Below are 27,202 nucleotides of genomic sequence, written 5' to 3' on the forward strand. Positions count from 1 at the left end.
TTCCCCTTCGTCGGGTTTCTTCGACGGACGTGACAAGCCAGGTGAAAGAGATAATGTTAGGTGGTGGACCAAAAATCAAATTGGTGGTGATTTCATATAAATGTTTTTGTCGTTATTAAACTGCAACGAAACGTGTTTAATCTGTTATTAAACATAATTCGATCAAGAAAATTTTCTCATCTTTTTCCCAAAAATTTCCGGAACTGATTAATAGAAAGGTAAATGTCTTTTTTTTTTTTCTCTATAACGCACTAAATATAGACTTAGTCGTAAAAGTATGTGGCAAAAAACGCTCTATCTTTAATTCATTATTTTATTTTTATTACATAATTGCAGAAGCAGTAAACAGTTTTTTTTACTGAAATTGGTAGAAAATCCCTTTGTAAGTCATTAAATTGAAAGAAAACCCACGAATGAAAAATAAACAATAAACTTTGATCTTTATCTGAACAAACGATTCTAACGAGAATTGGAGCTAGATTAGTGATTCGTAATCTTTGATTGGTGTGCTTTGTTCGAGTGATGCGTTGAGAGGTTGCAAACTTGCGGAAACAAAGAGCAGTATCGTGTTTAGTTGTTATTTATGTTACACCGAGATGATAAGATTTAGTAATGGTCAAACAATTCACCATTTTAACACCAATTCCCATGACCGTTCCCACGATCTCGTGTAGAAAATGTATATATTAGTCACGTGACAACAAAGTGTGTGTGTGTGTGAAATATCTTATATAAGCCTATAACCCGTGACTTAAGTCCTGATAGTCTAATGCCCCCCCCCCTAAGCTTAAGGCAATAGTTAACTCGTGATATTTCTGTCCACATGTCTGGTATCCATGTTTCAGACCCTACAGTTTAAACAAACAACAAAGGTAAAGACGATGACGAAGTAATTACTGGAAACGCTTATAATATAGATAATATCAAAAAGATATTTTGTGAAATGGTTTCACGACTGTATTGAAAATATTTTCTTACATGTGATATAACTGTTATAATCCGTGTTCTAGTTGATTGTTTAGCCTTAAGTCGTGCATTTTTTTATATGTATTGTGCAATAGGGATAACGTACCAAATAAAGAAGCGGATTTCACCACATAACCTTTTTCTAGGTCATTGGAACAAATACAATCGCAGCAAACAAATACGTATTTTAGTTAAGTTAGACAAGTTAGGAAAATTTCATGGATTTCGATCTTATTTCCGTTGTTCTTAAAATAGTTTTAGTCACATTTCTAATAATTAGGTAAATGGATTTTTAAATAAGTCACAATGATATTTTATTATGCTTTAGAGACTTTGGACTGTTAAATATCATTTAAATTAGTATTTCTGTAAATGAAAATATAACGCAAATTATATGAAGTATCAACTTATTTTGGTCCCCTGATGGGTCAACTTTACGTTTAGGAACTTACAGAGCTTGATTGCGATGGTCAAGGTGTATGTTGTCCATTGTGTAGTTTGCACTAGAAACAAAAACAAAACAACAAAAAACACCTATCGTTTGTTTGGTTTTTGTCTTCAAAACTGTTTTACAGTAAGAAGAGTAAAACCGAACTTATGGTCGATTTGCCAATCAGTTGTTTGATGTTCTAAATGAAAAATTATTTAAACATTCATACTACCATATTAATCTGCCGAATATTAAAGACAAATATTTCTTACGGTTTTATTATCGCCCGAATTACGAGTTGTAAATACAAATAATGTTTTGTCGTTTTCGTATTGAAACATATGTATATTAACCTTAAATTATTATTTTAAAGTACAATGCAGAGACTCATCGTTGATATCACGCTTATCCATTGCTTTGAATTAAGACCATTAAGATCATTGACTATAGTGTCAGGTATCTATCTATCTTCATGTAGAAATTATCCAATATATTCTATAGCTTAAGTTGGCGGTCGTATAACGCTAAAAACTGGGTTTTAATACCCGTAGTAGACATAGCACAGATAGCTCATTGTATAGCTTTAGTGCCTAATTACAAACAGATCTGTGACTCGGTGGAGTCCTTGATTTTGTTACGTTATTTAACGGGTCTTTTTAGGTTTGTGAGTTTGATTTTATATTCTGAATTTTTGGAGGGTTAATTTTCTCATGTCGACTAGGAACCAAATCCAATAACAGTCTGTCACCAATCTATGATTCTAAGGTCACAAACCAACTCCTTGAATAATCTACCTATATCAGTGGGCTATATGTTCTCTGCCCATCAAAGGTATCGAAACCCCTTTTCTAGCGTTGTAAGTCCGAACACATATGCTGTGCCAATGGAGAGCATCTACCTATTTACTATTTAAGACAATAAATAAAACATTTTCAGCCTTCAAAGCAACATACTCAATGAAATAGAAAAAGACCCAAAAGTTATTAGCTGTAAGATAAAGGAAAATAATCACCTTTGAAAATAAGATTGTATTTTCTTTTTGTAGCTAAAACTTATTATTACCGACGAATAAAAACCGTTCCTAATTTATCAATGTAAGACTAGAGGGAAGGCAACTAGTCATCACTACCCACAGCCAACTCATGGGCTGCTATCTTACCAACGAATAATGGGACTGTCCAAACTTTATAACGCCTCACGGGTAAAAGGGCGAGTATGATTGGTGCCACGAAGAATTGAACCCGCTACTGTCAGATTACGAGTCAAGCTCCCTAACCATCTAGTCATGTTGGGCCAAGAAAGAGAGAAATTCTGGAAGCAATAAAATTATTTGTATACGAGTTTCGTATAACTTTTATTTTAAACCTCTGTTGTTGATACAATTGGTTTCATAACATCACATGATATTTATTTGTATTAATATAATTTAAATTATCGAAATTGCTCAAATTGTAATTAAGTCACGCGAGGACACGTATGACGTGTTTATTCATATTAATATAGTTTTTTGTTATTGTTTTATCGTGTTGTAATATAAATGTTGACATGCATGTACGTCATAAATGACATTTGCGTTAATTTTCAATTGTCTTTGTGTAGTTATCTTGTTTTGAACAGAAAGAATTTCATAATTTATATCAATTACCTTCGTCGTTTTTTAATTAAGCACAAAAGTTTTAATTAAGCATGATATTCATATAAAGAACAGTTTTATAATAGCTTGTTTATTATATTATATTATACTTAAAATTTCTGTGAAAATTCCTTAAAAAGTATCTGCTCAAACAGTTCGATACTTTTTTGAACAAAATAACATTTCGAGACAACAGTGAAAAAACCTGGGAATCGTGTTTTAATGGAATGAACTAACAAATAAAAAACTGGCGTATCAGAACTAGATTTTGATACTTGTTCTGATCCTTCAGTGGTAAGTCTGTTAACGTATAGCTATAAAATGCTAGGTTAGATTCTCAGCGATGAACACAGCGGATAGCCAAGCGTGGTTTTGCTCCAAAAAACAAACCTAAGAAGTTTGAATTTATTTGTTACTAATACCGCGACTTGTCCAGTGACCTCGTATGTTAGTTTTTATTACTAAAATAAGATAAACAACAATGCATTAAGCTTGCAGGCCTGGCATGTCCAAGCGTCTCAAGGCGTTCGACTCGTAATCCGAGGGTCGCGGGTTTGAATCCTGGTCGCACCAAACATACTCACCCTTTCAGCCGTGGGGGTGTTATAATGTGACGGTCAATCCCACTATTCGTTGGTAAAAGAATAGCCCAAGAGTTGGCAGTGGGTGGAGATGACTAGCTACCTTCCCTCTAGCCTTACACTGCTAAATTAGGGATGGCCAGCGCAGATAACCCTCAAGTAGCAAAATTAAAAAACCAAACCAAACAAAGAAACAAACAAAAAAATGCTTGCAGGCACCATACAGCTATTCTTGCGTTATGAAGTTCTTACAAAAGATGTAGACATTTTCGTCTGACAAAAAGAATAATCAAACCAAAATGTAATTAGCTTTCGGTCACTGACGGTGTATTTAATTTTCCATGATTTTTACATCTTAAGGTTTTAGGTTACTGTGTATTTGGAACAGGATTAGACATTACTAAACTTTGAAATTATTTATTAGAGAAAAAAATAATTTCATGCATTTGCTCTTGAAAGTCAGTGAGTGTAAAATATGACTGGGTGTGGTTGTCATTGATAATATGCACTAATTCTAGGTTTTGTGGCTTTTAATATGCCTCGGTTCCACGTAACAAACGACTGGGTAAAAGATATCTAGTGTTAGCTGTCAATACAGAAAATACGACAGTTTGCACTTTGGCAAACATGTCCCACAATAAATTTCTAGTTGCTATTATTTTTCTGGAACACTCTGGTAAACATAAAGCGTACATTGAACCAAATTTTTTTGTTGTTAAGCGTAGTTTTGAAGAGAATGAACGTATTTATGCAGTTAGAGCGGTTTCACAGAAAACTGAGATTTTGAGGTAGGTTCGTTTGTTTTTTAATTTCGTTCAAAGTTACACAAGGACTATCTGAGCTAGCCGTCTCTAATTTAGCAGTCTAAGACTAGGGGGAAGGTGTCATCACCACCCACCGCCAACTCTTGAGCTACTCTTTTATCAACAAATAGTGGCATTGATTGTGACATTATAACGCCCCCATGGCTGAAAGGGCGAGCACTTTGGTGCGAGGGGGATTCCAATCCGGACCCTCAGATTACTAGGAGTCGAGTACCTTAATCCCCTGACCATGACGGGCCTTTTGAGAGAGACTGTGAGTAACTATAGCTACTTAAATAAGTGTCAATAACTACCGTAATGTTAGTAATGAAACAGTTATTCTTTTTAGAGAAAAATTAGTATAGCTGTGAAGTAGAGTGAAAGAAACAACAGAAGTTATTTTGATATTATCAAGAAAACTTCCTCAAACTTAGAATGAAAAGAGGAGGGACGGGAGTGTACAGCGTATCATAATCATTTCTTGTTTCAACAGTCTTATGTCAGATGAGGAGGTAACGCCGTGAAGAGTGCTTTATAAATAACTATGCACACTTAACAACCTGCCATTTTGGTTTAATAACTTTTTGTCATCGTTTGGCTTACGGTAGAAACCTTTCATAGAGCAGTGTGCAACACTAAACTACGTATAGAAACTTGCATTTTTGCAGATGACTGGTTCGTCAGAGGAATTTTGTTTTAGTCAAAATATTACTTGTGTATGATGCAGGCGCATGGCGGCGTTTATTGTTTGTTTTGGAATTTCGCACAAAGCTACTCGAGGGCTATCTGTGCTAGCGGTCCCTAATTTAGCAGTGTAAGACTAGAGGGAAGGCAGCTAGTCATCACCACCCACCGCCAACTCTTGGGCTACTCTTTTACCAAAGAAAAGTGGGATTGACCGTCACATTATAACGCCCCCACGGCTGGGAGGGCGAGCATGTTTGGCGCGACTCGGTTGCGAACCCGCGACCCTCAGATTACGAAGCGCACGCCTTAACGCGCTAGGCCATGCCAGGCCAGGCGGCGTTAATTGTGCAAAGTTTCATTAAATTCCCGCCGTATTGCATTTCATGCGCCGTTGTTTCATTTCATTATAATAGTCTTGGTCAATATTTATTTAGTAACGTAGGTTCCCCCAGTGGCATAGCGGCATGTCTTCGGATTTACACCGCTAGAATCCAGGTTTCGTTACCATGATGGGCAGAGCACTGGTAGTCCATTGTGTTGCTTTGTGCTTAACTTCTAACAAACACTTAATGAATTGCTCGAATTAGTTATTAAACAAGAGAGAATTCTCAGTAGCTGTGGCGCATGAAATTCTTTTAAGCCGTATTATAATAAATTAATCTATGAGGCTTCCCCCCTTTATTTATTAGTCTAATTTTTGTGCAATATTAAGCGTGGGTTTTAGCTATACTCGATTCAATTTTAATACTAATTAGGATCGCTACCAGCCTACCCTCAAGCTGAAATTATTATATGCAGGATTAGAGAAAATTAATGTATGAGACCTTGGAAGTGGTCAAATACATCAGTCAAAAGGGTTTGACCTTCTGAGTCCAAAACTGACTAGATATGAAATCGGTCACGATATTATGAAGCTATGACCTAAAAGTTTATACTTAAAAAAATTCGGAGCTATTCTACGAGCCCATATGCCGCGGCTGAAAACTAACTTTCCCTTTTCTGTGAAATCGTCGAATAATTTTTGAGAGATTTCATACGAGAATGCGAATTAGTGAAACGCTACTTGGGAATTAACGACATTTTGAAAAAGTTTCAATACGTTTCCAACAACTGCTTCTAAAATTCATCTGGAGTTTAATTTGTATTGTGTTTATGGCAATGCCGTCGTCCCTGGTTTTCAACCAGTCATCAGAAGAAAGACAGTCTGTTACTAGCACTCCCACCCACCGACTACGTTAAATTGTTTGTTTATAGATAAGCATAATGTTATATCTGTGCTCATTCCACCACGGGTATCGAAAGCTGGTTTATAGCGTTCTAAGTCCGTAGACATATCGCTGTGCCACTGGTAGGGCGGCCACTAAGATATTGGCTGCTACTCTTATGACGTGCTCAAAGATTAAAGTGCGGATTCGAACCAAGCTCGATAGATCAGAAATCTTGAATTTTGAATATTTTACGGTACTTTCTTGTATTTTACAATAATATAAAAGGCGCTGAATTATTTGTTTTTGAAGTGTTTGTTTTAGAAGTTCGCGCAAACCTACACGAAGGCTACGTGCGCTAGCCGTCCCTAATTTAGCAGTGTAAGACTAGAGAGAGGGCAGCTAGTCATCACCACCCACTGCCAATTATTGAGCTACTCTTTTACCAACGAATAGAGAGATTGATCGTAAGTTTTATCCCATTTCCTTTATTTAATATGGACTTTTAGAAGTTTCGGTGTGGTAGACTTAGTTTGGCATTAGACGTGTCTTCTTCAATAGAGTTTTCTAGTCATCAGGTCAGTCACCTGAAAGTTTACCTCGCACTACCAAGCGTCGGTGTGTTATACATCTGTGTCGATAAGAAAAGGTGTCAATGGTCATTTTATTGTGTACGCTGTGGGATGTATTGTTGGAGACAGTACTTGTTCTAACGCCAACCTGTCAAACTACTACATCCTTGAGAATGCGCAGTAAGGATCAGAAAAAAGTGTTTATTTTAGACATAGGTGAACATGATACGAGATAACTTGGAGTATCTAGTGCAGAAGTTGCTTGAACATAAACTCCTCTGAACACTGGTAAAGAGATGTTTCCACCACCACCACCATTTCAGTGTACATCAAAGACTGAAATAAGTGTTCGAATTTAGAAATACAAGATCGTTTTACACGAAGTAAATCAGGTTTACCTATATGCGTATAACAACATCTAATAAAATTGTTCTGATGTGAATTAGACTTATCCTCGTGAATGGTCGACGATAGACAACATTCATCAATGAGAACTACCAACGAATATTAATTTCTGACAGGAACACGTTCATTTTTTTACATCACCTTATTTAGTATTTCATTGTGGTACCAGTAACTTAGGTTATACGGTACATATTAAAAACGTAAGCGTATTGTTTAATGTAACACGTAAAGTAAGCGGCCCGGCATGGCCATATGGTTAAGGTATTCGACTCATAATCAGAGGTTCGCGGGTTTGAATCCCCCTCATATCAAACATGCTCGCCCTAACAGCCGTAGGAGCGTTATAATTAACGGTCAATCCCACTATCCGTTGTTGATGATTAGTTGCCTTCCCTCTAGTTTTACACTGCTAAATTAGGGACGGCTAGCGCAGATAGCCCTCAAGTAGCTTTGCGCGAAATTCAAAGTAAAACGAAATGTTTTCAATATTACTGGAGCGGATTTTTTTGTTGTTGTTTAGCGCAAACTTACATAAATTTAAGACTGAATAAATATACTGTATTTTTGGAGGTTGTTCACCTGGATCCTAACAACCAAAACTTTTGTCGCAGAGAAAGAATTTTTAGAGAACCAAACGTAACAACTGAGACATAGCATTTCGATAGTCCCAATAGATGTGAGGTTCTGGACTGAAGTAGTGACAAATTATCCTAAATATAATTTTATATCAAGTGTCATTCATTAATGTTTTACATTCCGGTGTTAAGATGGTAAGTTTCTCATGTCAATGAAAAGCTTGTCATAAAATGATAAATAACAGAAAAAAATGTTCGTTTTATCTGATCACAAACTCACTAAGAAAACTAAAAGCTTTAAAGACAGATTACATGTAACATGTAATTGGTTACTACAAGGCCATATATTTCTCAAATACTTTATTTTCAATTGCGAAAGCTTTTTAAAACATAGATAGGGATATTATTTGAGCAGAAAACATAATAGCTAGTTTAAATTAACATACAATGCCTTCTTGTTTTGTCTCTCGCTGGGACAGCGATAAGTCTTCGGATTTACAACGCTAAAATCAGGGGTTCGATTTTCCTTAGTGGACACAGCAGATAGTCCGATGTGGCTTTGCTATAAAAAAAACATACATCCTCCTGTTTCAAACTAGCTTAATAGATTGTCACCTTCTGAAGCTCGTTTGTTCCATTTTTATTATATATAACTTAACATTTTAGTTGTATTTGCAATTATCATTCGTTTTCTCTTGATATTTTCATTCAATAAACTGGATTCAAATTATGTACTAGGCTAGGCTGAAATTTTATGATAAATTATTTTCACTTTCTGTCCCATCTCCCCAGTCACTCAGCAGTAAATCTGAAAGATTAACGAAACCAAAAATTCTGCCGACAAGATACATAGTAGGACTCTGGTTTAAATTTTTTATGCTATTATTTTGTATTTTAAACTTAATTATAGATAAATTATTTTAGTTTATCTCTTACTTTTTCATCAGGAGCTTCCTAATCTTGCTTCTTCATTAGCACAGCGGAAGGTCTGCGGACTCGCACCGCAAGAAATCCTGTTTTGATACCTGTAGTGAATAGAGTACAGATAGTTCATTGTGTAGCTTCGTGCTTAATTCTAAACAAATTCCCAATATTTTAGAAGTGATTACCAAAACAAATAAATCGAACTGCTTCGAAAATACATTTAATTTTTGGTATCGTTTAAGGTGAAATAATTTTTATGAACTAATTTTTCTCACATAAAATGTCTAGCGCATATCAGAATTACCAAAATATATATTTACAAATTTATTTGTTATTTGCCTTTTGAATAATTAATTCTATTAGGTTTACTGGTATTTTAGTCTTTTCTGTTATTCCCAACAGGTGGTGCGTTAGAATGTTTATTTACTCAGAAACTCGTGCGACCTTGAACTTTTAACAAGCCATTAGGCTATTTGATAAATGTTTGGAATTCACGGATAGTTGGTTTCCAACGCTAAGTAAATCTCAAAAAACTAGGAGACCAAACTGTTTTCTCACATTATAATCTGCCACAGAACTAAAGGTTAAATACCATTAAATCACATTTAAAATACTGTCTGTAACGCTAGTCCAAACACTTCAACCGTCTGTGATTATTACTTTGTCATGTCTGTTCTGTCAGCCTGAAATATCACAGAAAAACATAGAGGCCATTTTCTCTGATGTAAAACACGCAACGTGTTTTGTGATCTTTATAGCTAGTGAACATTTAGTTCTAAAAAGTCATTAGTTATATTAGATCCTGAAGATGGTGGCGAATAATGAGTTTCTAGAGTATGTGATGCGCGCCATTTTATTCTGCTAAAATTGGTACATATTTGTAAAAATAGTACTGATGACTGTACAATTTGACGTATAGTACGAGCGCAATTTTTAGAAAAAACAAACAACGAAACAGGTACTGAATCGCGCTGGTAGGTTTGTAGAGTATAATTGTGAGTTTTATAAATACTATTATCTTCCAATCAGAAGAAGCTATGCGTTTAAGCGAAAGTAAAAATAACCTTGGCAATCAGTATAGCTAATTAAAGAAACATTTCTCCTTAAAGATCAGAATGAATTGTTTAATAAGTTGGATACCTTCAGTGTTAACAATAGTTTCGGCAATAAATGGGTAATATTTTACAAGTTTCGGTCACCTTAATTAATAGATTTAGGTTAGTCCTTTATGTATATATCATGCTAACAAAGTAAAAGAATATTTGTAATATAATAAGAGGATACTAATAAAAATAAAAGGAAATATTATGAGGAAGCCTGGAATTTAATTATAGTGTTTCCACCTTTAGATTTAAAAAACAAGAACATTCAAAATATGTTCCATCTTTTTTATCTTGAAGGATCAGACAGAAATTAAGTACCGTATGTAGTTTATACAATACCAGATAAATACTCCAATCGATTAACCAATCAATTTACAATGAAAAAGTTCTTCCCAACATAATGAAATAAAATAACAAATTATTTTATAACAGTAAATGTTTACACATTAATTTGATCTTTTACTTTCACGATAAAGAAAAAAAAACTTGAACAAGTGTTTTTTGTTTGTTTTTGGATTTCGCGCAAAGCTACTCGAGAGCTATCTGCGCTAGCCGTCCCTAATTTAGCAGTGTAAGACTAGAGGGAAGGCAGCTAGTCATCACCACCCACCGCCAACTCTTGGGTTATTCTTTTACTAACGAATAGTGGGATTGACCGTACCATTATAACGCCCCCACGGCTGGGAGGACGAGCATGTTTGGTGCGACCGCGATTCGAACCCGCAACCCTCGGATTACCAATCGAACGCCTTAACACGCTTGGCCATGCCGGGCCCCTTAAACAAATGAAAACCTTATTCCACTGTCTTGTAGCTAGAAATTTTTTAAATGATTATATGTTTATGGAACTGTTACTTATATTTTTCCAGCCATGCTTACGGTTGTTTGTATGGTTACCAAATGACTTGTTTAAATATATATATTTAGGAATACTTCAGAAATAGGCCTATTCAACATATTAGTCCTTTCTTCTAGAGTCCATACCTCGTGGAGAAACAAGTAAATGTTGCTTACACCTTCAAGCCTTCTGATTCAGATTGTACCATATTTTTACACGATCAGATTATCCTATTTCACGATAATATATTTGCTTATTTCTTTGAGATTTTTTATGTTAATGTATTATCAGGCGGTATTTTATAATAATTCAATTTTTTGGATTAAAATATTTGATACGTTTGTTTTTATATCACTCGAGTAGGAAAATGTGTGGTGGAGAATCTCAAATCGGCAAAAAAGTTGATATATAAATTCGAAAAAGTCGCGTTTCAGATAGCCTATTCTATGACTTTAAGCACAACTACAATAAACAAAAGATACATAAATTCCATCTTGAATATTATTTTAAAACTGAAACTGACAATTCTGACTAGAAGTCTTCCTATACAGATTCTTTAACTTAAGTTTAACATTTTTGAATGAATAAATTTGACAGGAAATCTTGTGTCGCAGGCTCCTCAGTGGCACAGCGGAATGTCTATGACTAGACAACGGGTTTCGATACCTGTGGTGGGCAGAGTACAGATAGAACACTGTGTGTAAAGCTTTGTGCTTAACTGCAAACAAACAAATCGTGTCGCAGTCACGCGCCACCTGTTTGCTGCACGTGCTCTGAGGGTATCTTGTTTTTTTTTTTCTTTTTTTAGACTTTAGAGAACAGAATGAATTGGTCGTTCGAAAAGTGCTTTGCAGTTAAAAGTCAGTCATAATGCCTGAAACACAAGATTAGGCACCTTGCTTTCATGAGCCTTTCGGACGTCACTTTTAATGTCTGAATCTTCTGATTGGGCAGAATTGGCGGCAAAGTTTATTGCGTCATTATAAGTTAAGTCCAATCAACAGGTATATAATACACAAAACAGCACGGAGTTCCAGAAGAGGGCGCTCACAGTGTAACACAGGGGCGCAAGCAAAACCTGTTTATATATTACTAGTTTTATTTTGCATTACAGGTGTTATTGAAAACGATGGAAAATTGAAAACAGCGTTTAGGCATTTTTGTTCTCCAGATTTTAAGTATTATCACTGCTGGAAAAAAATTAGAAGTAACAATAACAATTAATTTAAAGAATGTATAAAACGGCTGTTTGAAGAAACAATTTTGTCCTTCGTTAGGATTTATGATGACTCTTAAGTAATTCAAGTCAAAGGATGGCATCCAATATATGACTTAAATTTCTAATAGGAACCTTACATGTCTTTAAGTCTTTATAGAATTACTTGCCCTGGGAGTCTTTTAAATGAGGTATTAAATCAGGAAGTTGCTGACTCTTCATAGTCTGAAGGCACGTTCATTCATTTTTATATTGTATTTAACGAATATGCTGTAATTGTGTTTATTAAATTTTCTAGACTCTATAGCATCAAGTGTCATTTAAATAGTTGCTAAAAAAAACTAAAATTTTAATATGTGATCGGGTGGATTGTGGACATCTTTTTTTGTCTTCTGCATATTAAATAAAATATAAACTCTGTAATAGCCATGGCACTTTCTAAATCCAAGTGATTTATTATGTATAATAACGAGACAAATATGTACAGAATTAATGAATTTTTATAGACTAAGTTTTGTTTTCTTCTGTTTTAGGGTATCTGCATCCAAGCCTTGGGCACGTGCGAAGGTGGGTAGTATATAATCTAGGAACCGTTTTGAACTGGTGGAGTTTCGTCGCCCCTTCCAAGCCTTGTTAGATTCTCTGTACTGTACATACTGCTGTTTTGTGGAAGGTAAGTGTCTTTGTTTGTTTTTGAATTTCACGCAAAGCTACACGAGGGTTATTTACGTATAGCAGTGTAAAACTAGAGGGAAGGCAGCTAGTAGTAATCACCACCCACCGCCAATTCTTGGGCTACTCTTTTACCGACGAATAGTGGGATTGACTGTCACTTTATTACGCTCTCACGGCTGAAAGGACGAGCATGTTTAGTGTGACCGGAATTCGAGCCCTCAACCTTCAGGTTACGAGTCGAGTGTCTTAACCATCTGGCCATCCTAGGCTCTAAGTAAATGTGTGTGTGTGTATGTTCAGATGAATGAAAGAAGTACATACACAACTTTCTTCGGACAAAATAAGTCATCGTAACTCTAAATGCCATCTTAAGATACAAGAGAAAGTATTTCAGTTTTATAATAAGGCTTAACTGGCTCAGGTTATAACTTTAAATGTTTACTAGCTTTTTACAAAGACAAGAATAAGTAGCCTGTTGCCTATGGTACAATCAATAATATAAAGTAGATCCTGTTGATGCACGTTGTTTAGTATTTTTCAGGAGAGAAAAAAAAATGACTGTTTTTTGTTTCGCTTAACTACCTGTGCCCTGATGGTCGTTTTTTTAAATTTCATTTTGATACTTTTAAACTTGTTTATCGAGCTTGGCATATATATACATGTATATATATATATCTGTGTGTGTGTCATAAAATTGTAGCGAGATTAGATGGATTATTAATTTTGTGTTGACTAATGAAACCAAACAATTTTCAACTTTTAATTTTTACGAAGTTATTCTATAGAAGGTGTGGTGTTCCACGGTCTACAAAAGTCTTGGAGTAAAGTGCCAGAAGGTAAGCTCTGTGAAAGTTATACAACACCCACATCAACTGTCCATGGTTCATAAATCACGAAAGACGTTTGGACATTTCATGTTTGCAATAGGAGCACATTACCCCCATCGAATTGAGGCTGTTACTCACGTTACTAGTTTCAAATTACTCACGGCAAAGTGCATACAGTAAAGTCTGTCAAACCGCCGGGCCTAGGGTTAATTACTCTCTCTTGTAGTGGACTTTACCATCTGTTTCTTTTAGTTGATTGGTTAATCGGCACATTCGTCACAAACACGTTCGAAAGTTAGTGGTGCGTTTGTTTTTAATCACGATCAAGTAAAATATTTTGGTTTTGGGTCGAATGTATTTAAATCATGAGTGAAATAGAAAGAAACAAGAACGTCGTGTAGCATTCGGTGGACAGAAGTAAGGTAGCAGTGTGTAGTGTGGAAGTAAGTGGTAAGTATAAGAAAACGAATAACATACATCTAGTGATAACGAAACGTTGATTTTGTGTAGTTTTTAATTCTGTTTTATTGTTTGTCCGTTTATTAATATCTATGTGTGATAACCTGAGCAGAATTAATATAGGTTTTATGTGGCCTCTGAGGTTGGCGTGCAGCGCTGCAGGTAGAAAGGTACAAGGCTTATTCCGCGCTGCCACTGAATGCGCTATGCACTTTCAGATGTGGATGCGTTGTAAGAGTGACAGTAACAGTCAGTTACGTTGTTCAGTTCAAAGCTGAACAAAATCCCCCTGGCTGGTTGACGGCTATACTTGAGTACCAGAGATCTCTGACCTAACCGTTCAGCCTTGTCGCATTAGGTGATGCTAAAGTGGAAAGTAGTATATTGACCCATATTAAACTCAACTTAACTGTTTCAATTCATAAATAAAGTAATGTCTTTTTTCTATTGGAAAACCAGTGACTGACATCGCTCATAGGAGCTCTAACAGTAGAAAGATGCTTATCAATCCAATATTCACAAAAATATATAGAATTAAAGTAACATTTGTGACGAATATTAGTGATTCGTTACGTATAATAATAACACGATAAATGAAATAGCTGTTGACACGTACTGTCGTTTAATTTTTTAATTAACTGATTTTTGCAGGTACTATTCTCCAGTGTCAAGCTAAGTAATGACGTGATAAGCTAAAAACCTCATCAACAAACGTAATAAAGAAACTTCTAAAAGTTTTGTCGAAATGACACCTGTGCCGATACCATCTCCTGTTCAAGTCCTAACCCCTAAAATCACCGAATTACAAATGAAACAGGTAACAAATCGGCGTGATTCTATGTCTATGGACTACCACAAAGGTCTTCTCAATATGCCTGGTCAAAATAACTGCTTCCTAAATAGTGCTGTACAGGTATGCACCATTTGAATTTTAGTAAACACACTAATCTGCATAATTGAGCAAGTTAAAGTATCTGAATTTCTGAAATGTTGACTTGTTACGTGAGATCCATCATGTGGCATCTTATTTTAGTATAATAAGTAAGGGTTAACGGCTGCCATTAGTATTTTGAAATGATTGATTTAACGGAGAAGTTTTATAACATAACATTAATAGAAACTTTAAATTTTGCGATCGAGTGACTGTAAAACTTACCTTATTTATCAACCTGATGACGTTTAGCTAGCCAGAAACCTGTGGAACCATGCAAGTTTGTTTAAGACTTGCCTGCTTCAGGGATTTTCTCTGTAATTATTTCTTATTCGCACAGGTAATGTTTTACAATTTTTATTGGTTTAGGGCCTGACACATTTATCCAATCGGATTAATACAATGAAAATAGTTCACATCTATATTCTATTTTGTGTTATTACTTCTGGTAAAAGAGTTCCGATAAATAAAAAAAAGTTTATCTTATTTAATAATGAAACGGTTTTTTACTAGGAGCAACCAAAAGATCTCTAGCGGCAGTTGTACAAAGTTATGTTTTTATTTTGTATTTATATGGAATTAAAGGTAATATTTACTTAAGAAGTTATGAGAACAATGAAATAACTGCCCAAAATATATGGTATTTGTACAAATGTTATCGCGTTTTGTCATTGTTTTTTAATTTTGCGTTGGTAAATTAGTAGGATTGACCGTATCATTATAACTCCCCCATGGCTGAAAGGATGAACATGTTTGGGATGACGGGCATTCGAACCCGTGACCCTTGCATTACGATTTGGGCGCTCCACCACCTAGCCATGCAGGCAATTAATACTATTTACGTATATGGATGTTTATATTAAATATATTGTGACACTCTAATTTATTTATTGATATTTTTGCTCCTTGGAGATAAATATATCAGAATCAAAAGTTCTCATCGTCTGATACAAAGGAAATGATTCTAACGAATTAGCTTATTCTAGACTCCATCGTGACTTATTTACTCGTCTAAGGTGAATGTTTGACCGTACACAGTGCCTACATCCCTCATCTAGAGATTTTGGGATTCGTATCTGGAGCAAGATAAACTCATGTATTTGGTACGTGCACTGCCTGAACAAACACTGCATGTTTACAGGTTTGCAGTGTGAGATCGTGAATTATTAATGTGTAGGCCCTCCAGTGGCTTAGCGGTATGTCTGCGGACTTACAACGCTAAAAACCGGGTTTCGATACCCGTAGTGGGCAGAGCACAGAAAGCCCATTGTGCAGCTTTGTGCTTAATTCAAAACAACAACAACATTAATGTGGAGTTGATGTTATTCAAAACAGGACTTGTACCGTATAATCGAATGACAGTCTCGCCTGTTAAGATCGTACAAATACTGATATGGTAATAATCATGCTTTTATTATTTTCAATAGTAAATTCTAATCTACGTGTAATATTGGGGACTTATTGTTTAAACCATAATTTGGCTGGCTCGAGAGTGGCCTAATAATTAAAATGCTCGGACCGTGAATCCTGTGGTTTACAATTTTTTTATCTCAAAAAAAACGCTCCGCTGTTTGGGACCATGAATGCTAGCTAAAGAGTAAGAGTCATATCCCACTTGAGGTGGATGATGTTGAGTATCTGCCTTCACCCTATTTAATTAGTTGAAATTAGGAATAGCTATGTGAAGGGCGCGCTTGTGTAGTTTTTCACGAAATATGAGAAACAAATTAGTTTGGCCAAATTTGTCTCACAAAATTTGCATTATATAAGCTAGTTATATATATATATATATATATGTCTTAAGGTAAGTTAGTGTTTCGAGCATTGCTACAAGTAGCTGTTTTGAGGACCTATGAAGGAAACCTGAGTTGAATATATTATTACTATCAACCACACCATAATTATTTATATTATTTGATAAGACTTAAAGACCTAGTTGTGTTTTCTTCCTGATAATTTAATTTATATGGGAGACTTATTTCTCTCTGTAGCTGCTAATTTTTGGAGTAACGAAAAAATATTGATATAAATAATTATGAAACATTGAAAATATCTACAATCCATTTTCTAAACCTTTGTTTTTGTTTTCATTAAACATTCCCAATCTCATCACCAAACATTTTGCCTCTTTCAGTCGTAGGGGTATTATAATATGACGATCAATCTCACTTTTCATTGTTAAAAGAGTAACCCAAGAGTTGGCGGTGGGTGGTGTTGACTATTGCCTATCATTTCTAAATTAAAGACAGCAAAAATCAACAAATAAATCAGTAAAAAATAATAATTTCAAAAAATATAAGGCGTTGAAAAAACAAACATACAGTTTCTATAAGTAGGGCCCGGCATGGTCAATGGTTAAGGCTTAAGGCACTCGACTCGTAATTCGAGGGTCGCGGGTTCGAATCCCTGTCACGTCAAACTTGCTCATCCTTTCAGACGTGTGTGGCGTTATAATGTTACGGTCAATCCTATTATTCGTTGGTAAAAGAGTAGCCCAAGAGTTGGCGGTGCGTGGTGATGACTTGCTGTCTTCCGTTTAGTGTTACACTGCTAAATTAGGGACGACTAACCAGATAGCTCTCGAGTAGCTTTGCGCGAAATTTAAAACAAACAAATTTTATAAGTAGACGTTCAATATTTTGAAAGAGACAGCTCATTAATAATATTGACTGTTCTTATCCTTATAGTGTTCAATGAAACAAAACTAAAATGTGAACATTTTTATATTCTGGCTTCACATGTCTTAAAAGAACGAAACACTGAAAGTAGAAATGGACTTTCATTAATCGATTGTTTAAAGTAAAGGTCGGAAATTAAGCTTTCTTCTGAATCTTTAACCCAATATACGGGTCTTCGTTGCCCTATACACTTGAAACAACGTACTGCGATGTAAGTAAGTAGTGGTCGAAGTGTCTTAGTTTAGTTCAATGGGTCTATCTTGGAATGTTGTTGTTTACGTTAGTGTAAAGAAAAAAAATGTTATAGACAGTGCTGTGACGTGAAAAGAAAATAGTAACCTTGGTTAGATGACAGGTTGTCATGCACGATGGGATGTTATTAATAGAAGGTTGGTCAGCGTGTCCAGTGTCAAAGGGAAAATTATTTAAAACATTTTTGTTATATTTTTCGTAAGAGTTTTGAAACTACGTATCAGTTTCTTAAGTCACATTTCCTGGCAGGCACTCTTTTATCTCTAGTGATTGTCAGTTTGAGGAAAGTCAGTTTGTGGCCTCAGATGTTTATGTTGGAAATTCCAGTAAAAGCATATTTTAAATTCGCAGACATTGGAGCCTGACCCATGAACAGGAATAAGCGTTTTCACATTCCTTTCAAAGAAAATTCGAAAAAAAATCTGAACAAATAAAAAAAGTTATCTAGGTCTTACATAGGTAATAAGTTACATGTTCAGTTCTGGAATTCTACTTCGATGAATGTCGATTTTCAACACTAAGGCATAGTAGACAAAATTTCATGTTAGAGGATAAAAAATTCTTGATTATTTTTGTATAATGATGTTTCATTGTATGTGTTTCTCTTCTTCAGATATAACATATTTTAAAGTAACATGCTTTCTCAACCGTAATGTAATTTTTTTTCTCCCATCTACTATTACGTTTCATTAAACTAAACTATCAGGGAATTGGCAAAGGTTGTTAATACTTGTATATATAAGAGAAACCGAAGCGCAAGCAACTGTTTGATGGTTAGTGATCATGTGTTAGTACAACCTGTCACGTCTGTATTTGCCTTCTTTAATCATTTAGTGATAAGAACAGTTGGTTAACTTTTGAACTTGTGAGTAGTGTAAGAATGGAATGTTAAGAATTTCTTTCGCAGATCCTGAGTAAGCGACAACCAACTAAGGAAGGTACAGTGTAAAAAAGAAAGAAATCTGTAATATATTACGACATCTTGTTGATGGCTTTTATTTTGTTGAAATGAATGAAAACTTAATTAACTCAGAATGGTTAGCCTAATTACGTATTTTGTTTTATTAATTACTACGTAACCGTATTGAATTTTTCGACTGGTTATCTTGTGCCGTCTGCGTAGGCCCAGAGAAGGATTATTTCTATTGTAATAATAACTGGGGTTTGAGCCTTGGTCTTTCTGATGTAAATGGTATCCACACATCTAAGGTCTTTTATTTTTACACCCTTTTTCAACTAAATTGTTTGAAAATTTTTTATAGGAGTATCCAGGTTTTTCTTTATCTCTGGCTTTATGCTAAGCATATCATCATTTAGAGTTTTCTATTTCTCTTCTCCAATACGTTATTCCAATTTGTTATGCATTTTGGCATGATGCGCTATTGCAGATAAATTGGTATGCGTATCGTTATCCCAAATCCTAACTTTTGTTTGGTGTTTTTGTTTCTTCACTATATTTGAATTCACTTTCACAAGATATGCTGTAAAAGTGTTTTGTCCATGGGGCGTGGAGTGTACTAAATGTTTTCATGTTGTGAAAACTGTTTTGATTGTATGATGTGTTAATGTATATATAACTTAAAAAAAAACCCGTAAGAATAAATAGTAAAATGCGACATTAATTTATTCTGCACATTCATGGAATTGTTTTTACGACATTATGATCAAAGGAAAGAATTTCATATACAACAAAAGTCCCATTGTGAACCAGCAGTACTTTTACAGAATTACAACTCTAAAATCTGGAATTTGATTCCTCGCGGTTGATACAGCCCAGTTTTGCGGTAACACAAACAAAACATTTATTTAAGACAAAGCTGACCATTGGACTATTGGTACTTTGGCAATCACAGGTTCGGACCTTGTATTTTAGCATTATAAACCCTCAAGTTTGCTGTAGAGTAACTGGAAAGGGCAGTGCGGTTGAGTATTAACAACAGTTATTGAGGTTTTTCTATACTCATTTTCACTATTTGAAACATTTGCCGGAAAAATACTTTTGAAAAGTAAACCATTCTGTACGATAATTATTAAGGATCTTTTGATGCGTCCTGGAAAAGAGGTTTAGTTCGAAACATAAAGTTCGTGAGCAGATGATTGTCTCTGTTTGACAAATTATGCGATAAGGGATTTATTTTGATTTACAATAATAAAAACTGGACACTACCACATTCAAAACTAAGATCCATAGTTCACTAAAATTAAACAGAAACGATTTAAGTATCAAGTTTTCCATTTTATTTCTCTAACAACCCTCTTTTTTATTTTATCAATGTGATAGTGAAAGTTTATTTAAACTCTTATTATTATTCAAATTTGTAGTCATGGGAAATAAAAGCGTAAACTTTCGACTTTATAGAGATAAGACACTTCGTAATGTTGTTTATAAAGGCTAATTTTCTTCTTCATTGTATTTGTTTTCGCTGTTTGAAGCAAAGGTTAAAAGAGGTGGAATACAACTTTAATATTGGAGGAACCAGTTCAACAGCTCCTTTTTACCATCTTTGCTTCTTGTCATTCTGTTGCCACATTCTTTTATATATATATAAACAAATTGTTTTATCTTTTTACAAACATCTTTAATCGAAGACGATTCTAAAGGGTTTGAATCTTGAGTAAACGATAGACAAACGTATTTGGAATGATTGTTTAAGCACAAACCTATACAACATTCTATCTGTATCGTATCGAAACGGCATGGCCAGGTGGTTAAGGCATCGACTCGTAATTTCGAGGGTTGTAGGGTCGAATACCCGTTACGCCAAACATGCTTGCCCTTTCGGCCGTGGGGGCGTTATAATATGATGATAAATCCATCTATTCGTTTTGGTAAAAGAGTAGCACAAGAGTTAGCTGTGGGTGGTGATGACTAATTGCATTTCCTCTTGTCTTACACTGTTAAATTAGGGACGGCTAGCGCAGTTAGACCTTGTGTACCATTGCGCGAAATTCAAAACAAAACAAACCGTATCGAAATCGGGTTTATATTGTTATAGTATTACAGACAGTTGAGCCACTAAAAGTGGCTGTTACTTTAAATGTTTATACTTAAAATATTCTACATAAAACTTGTTATAACAGGCTTATTGAAACTGAAGCATTTAAAAGGATTGGATAATTTTGTGCCTCGTTTCTAAAACCCAAAGTTCACAGTTTAATGTTAAGAAAAGCTACAATGGTTTCCAGTGACAAATGTGTGATTACACATTGTAAGGACCACTGGAAAATATAAAAATTTAGCGAAAGTTATACCGATTAGCCTTAAAGACATAGAACTGATTATAATAGCTAGAGGTAAAACAAATAGTTTTAACGATGTAAATTTGTCAAAAATAAGGCTAATCTTTCCATTTAACCCTTTTGGTTTTGCTCTATATTGGCGTTCAAAATAAATGATATACTGAAAACTTTACAATCTGAATATTCCAAAGAAAAGTTTCCTACCGAAGACAATTCGGTTGTCTTAAGTTATGTACCTCAGTTCCATGTAATGAGAATAAAACATTTCGTTTATTACACTACATTAGTTAAGTTAGTACATTTTCTTTTTCCATAATCTCAAGTATGCGATATTATTTTAAAATATTCTGTAGTGTTGGTAATTTGGCAGCAAATGGTGTTTCTCAGTCAGACAGCTTGTTGGACGAAACACATAACATACGTGTTCAGTGACGCGACATCTAGTGGATTATTCGATTACTACCAAGGACTGCATATATTCCTGGCTGACTCTGAAAGAAGTTTACATAAAAAATGTAATAAAATTATCGCATAATTGGCAATTCCTAAACCACGTGTGTGTACATGTTTTTATTATCTAAGTAAGATATTATACACTGGAGTCGTTCTGTAGTAGTTGCTTAGATATGTGGTATGGATTAGTCAGATTTAAAGTTTGTCATATAGTTGCCAGCTATAAATATGCTAACTACAACATTGCACTAGCATATAAATGAAATACAAGATGAAATGCTTTGCTAAACTTTTCCCGCAATAAAACAATTAATATCTGACACCAAGACTGATATATGTTTCGTTACTGTTGTTTTGTTCTATATTAATAAATATTAGATATTTTTCCTTAATAACAAGGGAAAAAAAACAACAGTTTATATATAGAGTTGTTAGGGCAACAAATAATACGGTAAAAGTATCTAGTGGGTATAGCAGTGTATCTGTGAAACTGTAGTCTTGTATGGTCAACAGGAATGTAAACTAAGTGATATATTAATATACAAACTAACTAACTCTTTCGTGAGGTTATCCCAGTGATAAGAACATAATACTTACGATTTTATAAATTACGTGACAACATAATGGAGTGAAATATTGCCAACTAAATACACGTATGGGTCGTTCAACTAAAACATCGATTGCCAGTTTCTTATGTACGAGGATTAACGGTGTAATTACTGTGTTCATATGAAACGCATAGACACACACATACGTATACTAACGTATATGCTCTAATAGTAATTACATCAAATAAATTGATGCTGGAATTTGGCTGTAAACGTACATAATAAAACATAAAAGAAACGTAATTATTCCTTATTTTACTATCTTGTATCTTCATACGTTATTCAAATTGAAACATGGAATTTAGAGAACATTTCTCAGTTCCACGTACTACGCTTATGTGAAGTTACTTGATAATTTTTTTAAATAACAAGCTGTACAGTCTAGCTGTTTTTATCATTTTATAGCCTTATTAATCATGTGTTTTATTGTAAAATTATTTCCGAACTTACTCGGATATGTGTAATTTCGTATAGATACAGCATAACACAGTACAATATCACTTGGACCCAGCATGGCCAGGTAGTTAAGACACTTGACTCGTAATCTGCGGGTTCGATTGCCGGTCACACCAAATCAGTATTACTTACTAAATTACTCTGGGATCGTCAGGTAAAAAGCACGATTTGGTTTATTTTGAATTTCGCGGAAAGCAGCTACACGAGGGTTATCTGTGTTAGCCTTCTCTAATTTTGCAGTATAAGACTAAAGGGAAGGCAGGTAGTCATGACCACCCACCGCCACTTTTACGACTAACTTACCAGGAGCGTCTTAATTTATTAGTAAAAGTGGCTTCTTAAGTTTATTTTCTTATTATATTAAAGTTTATATTTATATATTTTTTCGTGTTGTAATTTTTACATATTGTTTATAAGCTGTTTCAAAATACAATAATTGGATAAGTAACAGGCTACTGAGAAAACGTTAAACGTGTTAAGGCGTTCGACTCGTAATCCAAGGGTCGCGGGTTCGAATCCCGGTCGCACCAAACATGCTCGCTCTTTCAGCCGTGGGGGCGTTATAAAGTTACTGTCAATCCCACTATTCGTTAATAAAAGAGTAGCCCAAGAATTGGCGGTGGGTGGTGATGACTAGCTGCCTTCCCTCTATTCCTACACTGCTAAATTAGGGACGGCTAGCGCAGATAGCCCTCGTGTAGCTTTGCGCGAAATTCAAAACAAACAAGAAAACGTTAATCAGTATTTGGCTAAATTGATTATGTAATTATTTTTGTGGAGGTTAGAAAACGTAATAGACTATGCCGAAAACGTAACTGGATATCAGAAATGTTTATTAGACTACAGTTTATTTATTCCTGTGGTAATAAAATGTATCTTATTAGAGATAAAAAAAAATTTCATTTTAGGTGCTGACTGCAAATTTTCATACTACGTTCAACGCCCCGCATTCATGGTTTGATAAAAAAAAAAAAGCTTAAGAAATAGTTCTTTCACAGATCAGTTTAGTTCAGTTGAACGTAAACTAGCACTGCTATATCAGGGCTTCTTCAAAACGTCCTAACTCAAATTCTGTCACTCGATCTGTATCACCAGACAAGTTCATTGAACCTTATGAGCACATAAATATTCTAGAGGTCTGGAGAAGTAACACCTTGATTTGTTTATCCCAGGGAGAGCTAATAAATATCTCAAAGGTATATAAAGGTAATACCTTTGATTTATGTAATTTGAATGTTCTTAACCGTAGAACCTACAAAACACGAAAAGCATTTTATTGGGTTACTTCTGAATATTTGTTGATTTTGTGACAAAACTCGCGCAATGAACGCTAATTCACATATTCGTCCATAACTTACAAATAATTATTTACGTTATTTACAATATTGTATTTTTATCATAATCTTCGTCAGTTTTAAATGAAGTCTCGTAAGAAGTGAGAGATTATTAATGTTGTATTTTTTTCGTAATATTTTTACTATTTAAAGATGAATGGGAGAAAATGTGACTTTACTATTTGACACACGCGATTTTACTATTTTATACCATGACGTTTTAACCGCGTAGCGTTATTTAGTGACGAGCTACGTTTTGTAGCCATGCAACCCATATATGGTACTAGTGAAACTGAAATATGTACTAGGCAATAAAACTTCATAATAATATGGGATGGGGATTTAAAATTGGTAGATAAAAGTATATTTATTGAAAAGTACTAGAAGATTTAAAGTTAATTAAAAGAGCAAGAAGGTATAGATAAAGTAAGACTGTAAATTAGATTTAATTAGATATAAAGTGTAAATGGGATTGAACTAGTTAAAACTGCAAAAATTTGGATTCAGTTAATAACATCCTCGAGAATTCTTGGATTGTAGGTTTTGATTTATTGTTTTTATCTGTGAGGAAGTTTGACAAGAAACAGAAGTCTGTCTTTCAATTTTTTCATATAAGAACATATTTGTATGTGGGTCAGATATATATGGTAACCATTAGCTAGTTGTCTCACTTATACTTGGATCTTTAGAAACTAATACTATGTAAAGCATGAGATTAAAAGTTTTGAAACCAATGGTTGGTTGGTTTTAAATTTCACGGTGAGATGCACAATGTTTATCTGCGCTAGCCATCCCTAATTTAAAAGTGAAAGACAAGATGGAAGATAGTCAGTCATCACCACACACCATCCACTCTTGGGCTAGTATTTTACTAAAGGATGGTGGGATTGATAGGAAATAGAACCACCCCTCATGGCTGAAAGGGCGAGCATGTTTGTTAGGATTGGAATTTAAACCCGAGCCCCTCAGATCGCGAGTTAAGCGCCCTAACACCTGGTCACGACGGGTCTTTGAAGCTGATGAATTATTATGTTTAACCTAACCATAGTTTCCGTTCAAATATTATTACACATAATCCTATATTTCCTGAGCAAATTCTTTTTAGACCTTTTGTAGTTAATTTAAGAATATGTTGTTGGTTTTTTTTTTGGTTGGCAGTATGTTCTAATTTATACGTTACAAACACAAGCAAATAGGCTATTCTTATCTTATTTTTCTCAAAAATACACGCATATTAAATATATGTTCAACTGTATTTGATTCTCCATTTTGAAATGGACCGCTTTTGAAATGTATGTGTGTGTGTGTATATATATATATATCTCAGCCATTATTTGAGTACTTTTCGGGCTCGAAAGGAAAGTATTTCTGTGGTCCTTGCATATGTAGAACTTGAATTTTAAAACAAAATATCGATTACAACATGATGAGAGAAACAATTTTATGAAGAAGTTTTGCAACTAGCGCAATTTATGTTAACTTTACTGTATAAACACACTTCAAATTTTGCTGAACTTTAGAAATTCAGATACATAAACATACGTAGCTAAGAGCGAGGATTATAAGATCATAGACTGTCTAACCTTATTGTCATCTGCTCTATATAATATATCGTGTTTCGATATGCTTGTATTTCACATGATAAACGAGCTTATTAGTACTAGAAACAGATGTAGTGTATTCGTTATTTAGTTTATTCTAGTACCGAAGTATATCTACAACTGGACCTACAAAGTCATAATCCGATTTTTACTTCTCCCAAGTATGTATTGGTTATTAGTTGCACACCAAACTAACACTACCAACTGAATCAAATAGTTAATCTTAAAGGCATCTAATGCCTTTCTAATAATTCAAACTCAATAAAATCAACTACATATTATTTGTGATCTTTCACGAGCAGAAAGCCACACAGTCTAGCTTGTTTTGACATATCCCGTTGGATGTCATTGCTTTTATATTAGGAAGATAGTAACATCGGTAAAAGTATTTACAAGAATAAACCTTTGTCAGGATAATACAAAGTACATTATAACGCTATTAGAATTAGTCGGACAAAATCAATTCTATTTTGGTAATATATTTCTAAGCTTAATGCAATTAAAAACATATAATAAAAATGAAATATAAGTTCTCAGTGTATATGTGTACAACTATGCCAACTGATACAGAAAATGAATATGTATCCGTTTTCTTGTTTTGGGGCTGACAGTAGATATTGAGTAACAAAATTATATCAGATTTTACAGCTGTTTGTTGCTTTCGAAATGTAGGGTGCTGTACTAAAATGGACTCTCCTCTCGTAAGCTCTAAACTCCACGTATATATCATTAAAGACACATGCAGTGAAACATTATTCGTATTATATTGTTGATAATAAGAAGAAATACATACACACGAGGGCTATCTGCGCTAGCCGTTCCTCATTTAGAAGTGTAAGACTAGAGGGAAGGCAACTAGTCATCATCACCCATCGCCAACTCTTGGGCTACTCTTTTACTAACGAATAGTGGGATTGACCGTTACATTATAACGCCCCCACGATTGAAAGAGCGAGCATGTTTGGTGCGACGGGCATTCGAACCCGTGACCCTCAGGTTACGAGTCGAACGCCTTAACCCACCAGGCCAGGCCGGGCCGGGCCGACGTTGCGAAGAGAAACATTAAATAGTAGACATCGTTTCTTACTTCTTACTAAGTTTAGTTGAATTTCCCAGACGCACCTTTTACGAAGAAATGAAGTTTCAGCCGAACAGGGGTTCAGTCCTGTTTGAAATAAGTTCGAATCTTTTGTGGTTTGAGTTTCAAATTTCAATATTTTTTTGGAATTTTACTACAAGTGAAATTCAAGCTGAAAAATTGTCTTCATTCCTAACATTGATATAATAGTAATACACTGTTTATTTGTTAAATAATCTCTAAGTAAGAGATTAAATAAAGAATAGGTAAAGTCAAATGAGGTGTACAAAAATATAATTTTAAGGACGTCATCTTTAGGGTTGTTTGTTTTATTGTGCTAGCAGTTCCTTATTTAGTGTGCGTTTTCTTATAGCAAAGCCACATCGGGCTATCTGCGGAGTCCGCCAAGGGGAAACGAACCCCCCTCGGTTAGTAGCGAAAGACAAGGCAGCTAGTGATCACCATGCACCGCCAGTTCTTGGGCTACTTTTTACCAATGAATAGTGGAACTGGTCGTCGTTTTATAACGTCCCCAAGGCTGAAAGGGCATATTTGGTGGGACAGGGATTCGAAGACGTAATTCTCAGATTGCGAGTCGAGCGTCTTTATGGGACAGTAAGGTTGAAAATTACGAATCGTCAATTGTTTCTTAAATGTCTTAAGTTTCAGTGT

General features: G+C 34.7%; 1 protein-coding gene across 4 annotated transcripts in view; it reads left to right on the top strand.

Annotated features, from left to right (window-relative positions):
- The window catches only part of LOC143255937 (uncharacterized), a 46,057-nt gene continuing 18,855 nt past the window's right edge, over positions 1–27,202 (top strand). For 2 of the 4 annotated variants that reach the window (XM_076512382.1, XM_076512384.1), the window contains exons 1-3: positions 1–218; positions 12,472–12,611; positions 14,551–14,812. In XM_076512382.1, the coding sequence (XP_076368497.1) occupies positions 14,645–14,812 (168 nt within the window). In that variant the 5' untranslated portion in view covers positions 1–218; positions 12,472–12,611; positions 14,551–14,644. Of the gene's footprint in view, positions 219–12,471; positions 12,612–12,667; positions 13,891–14,550; positions 14,813–27,202 lie in introns of those variants that run through there. The other 2 variants (XM_076512385.1, XM_076512383.1) reach the window with 2 other exon arrangements.

The sequence above is a fragment of the Tachypleus tridentatus genome, chromosome 7 (genome assembly GCF_004210375.1).
Source record: "Tachypleus tridentatus isolate NWPU-2018 chromosome 7, ASM421037v1, whole genome shotgun sequence".
Lineage (NCBI taxonomy): Eukaryota > Metazoa > Arthropoda > Merostomata > Xiphosura > Limulidae > Tachypleus > Tachypleus tridentatus.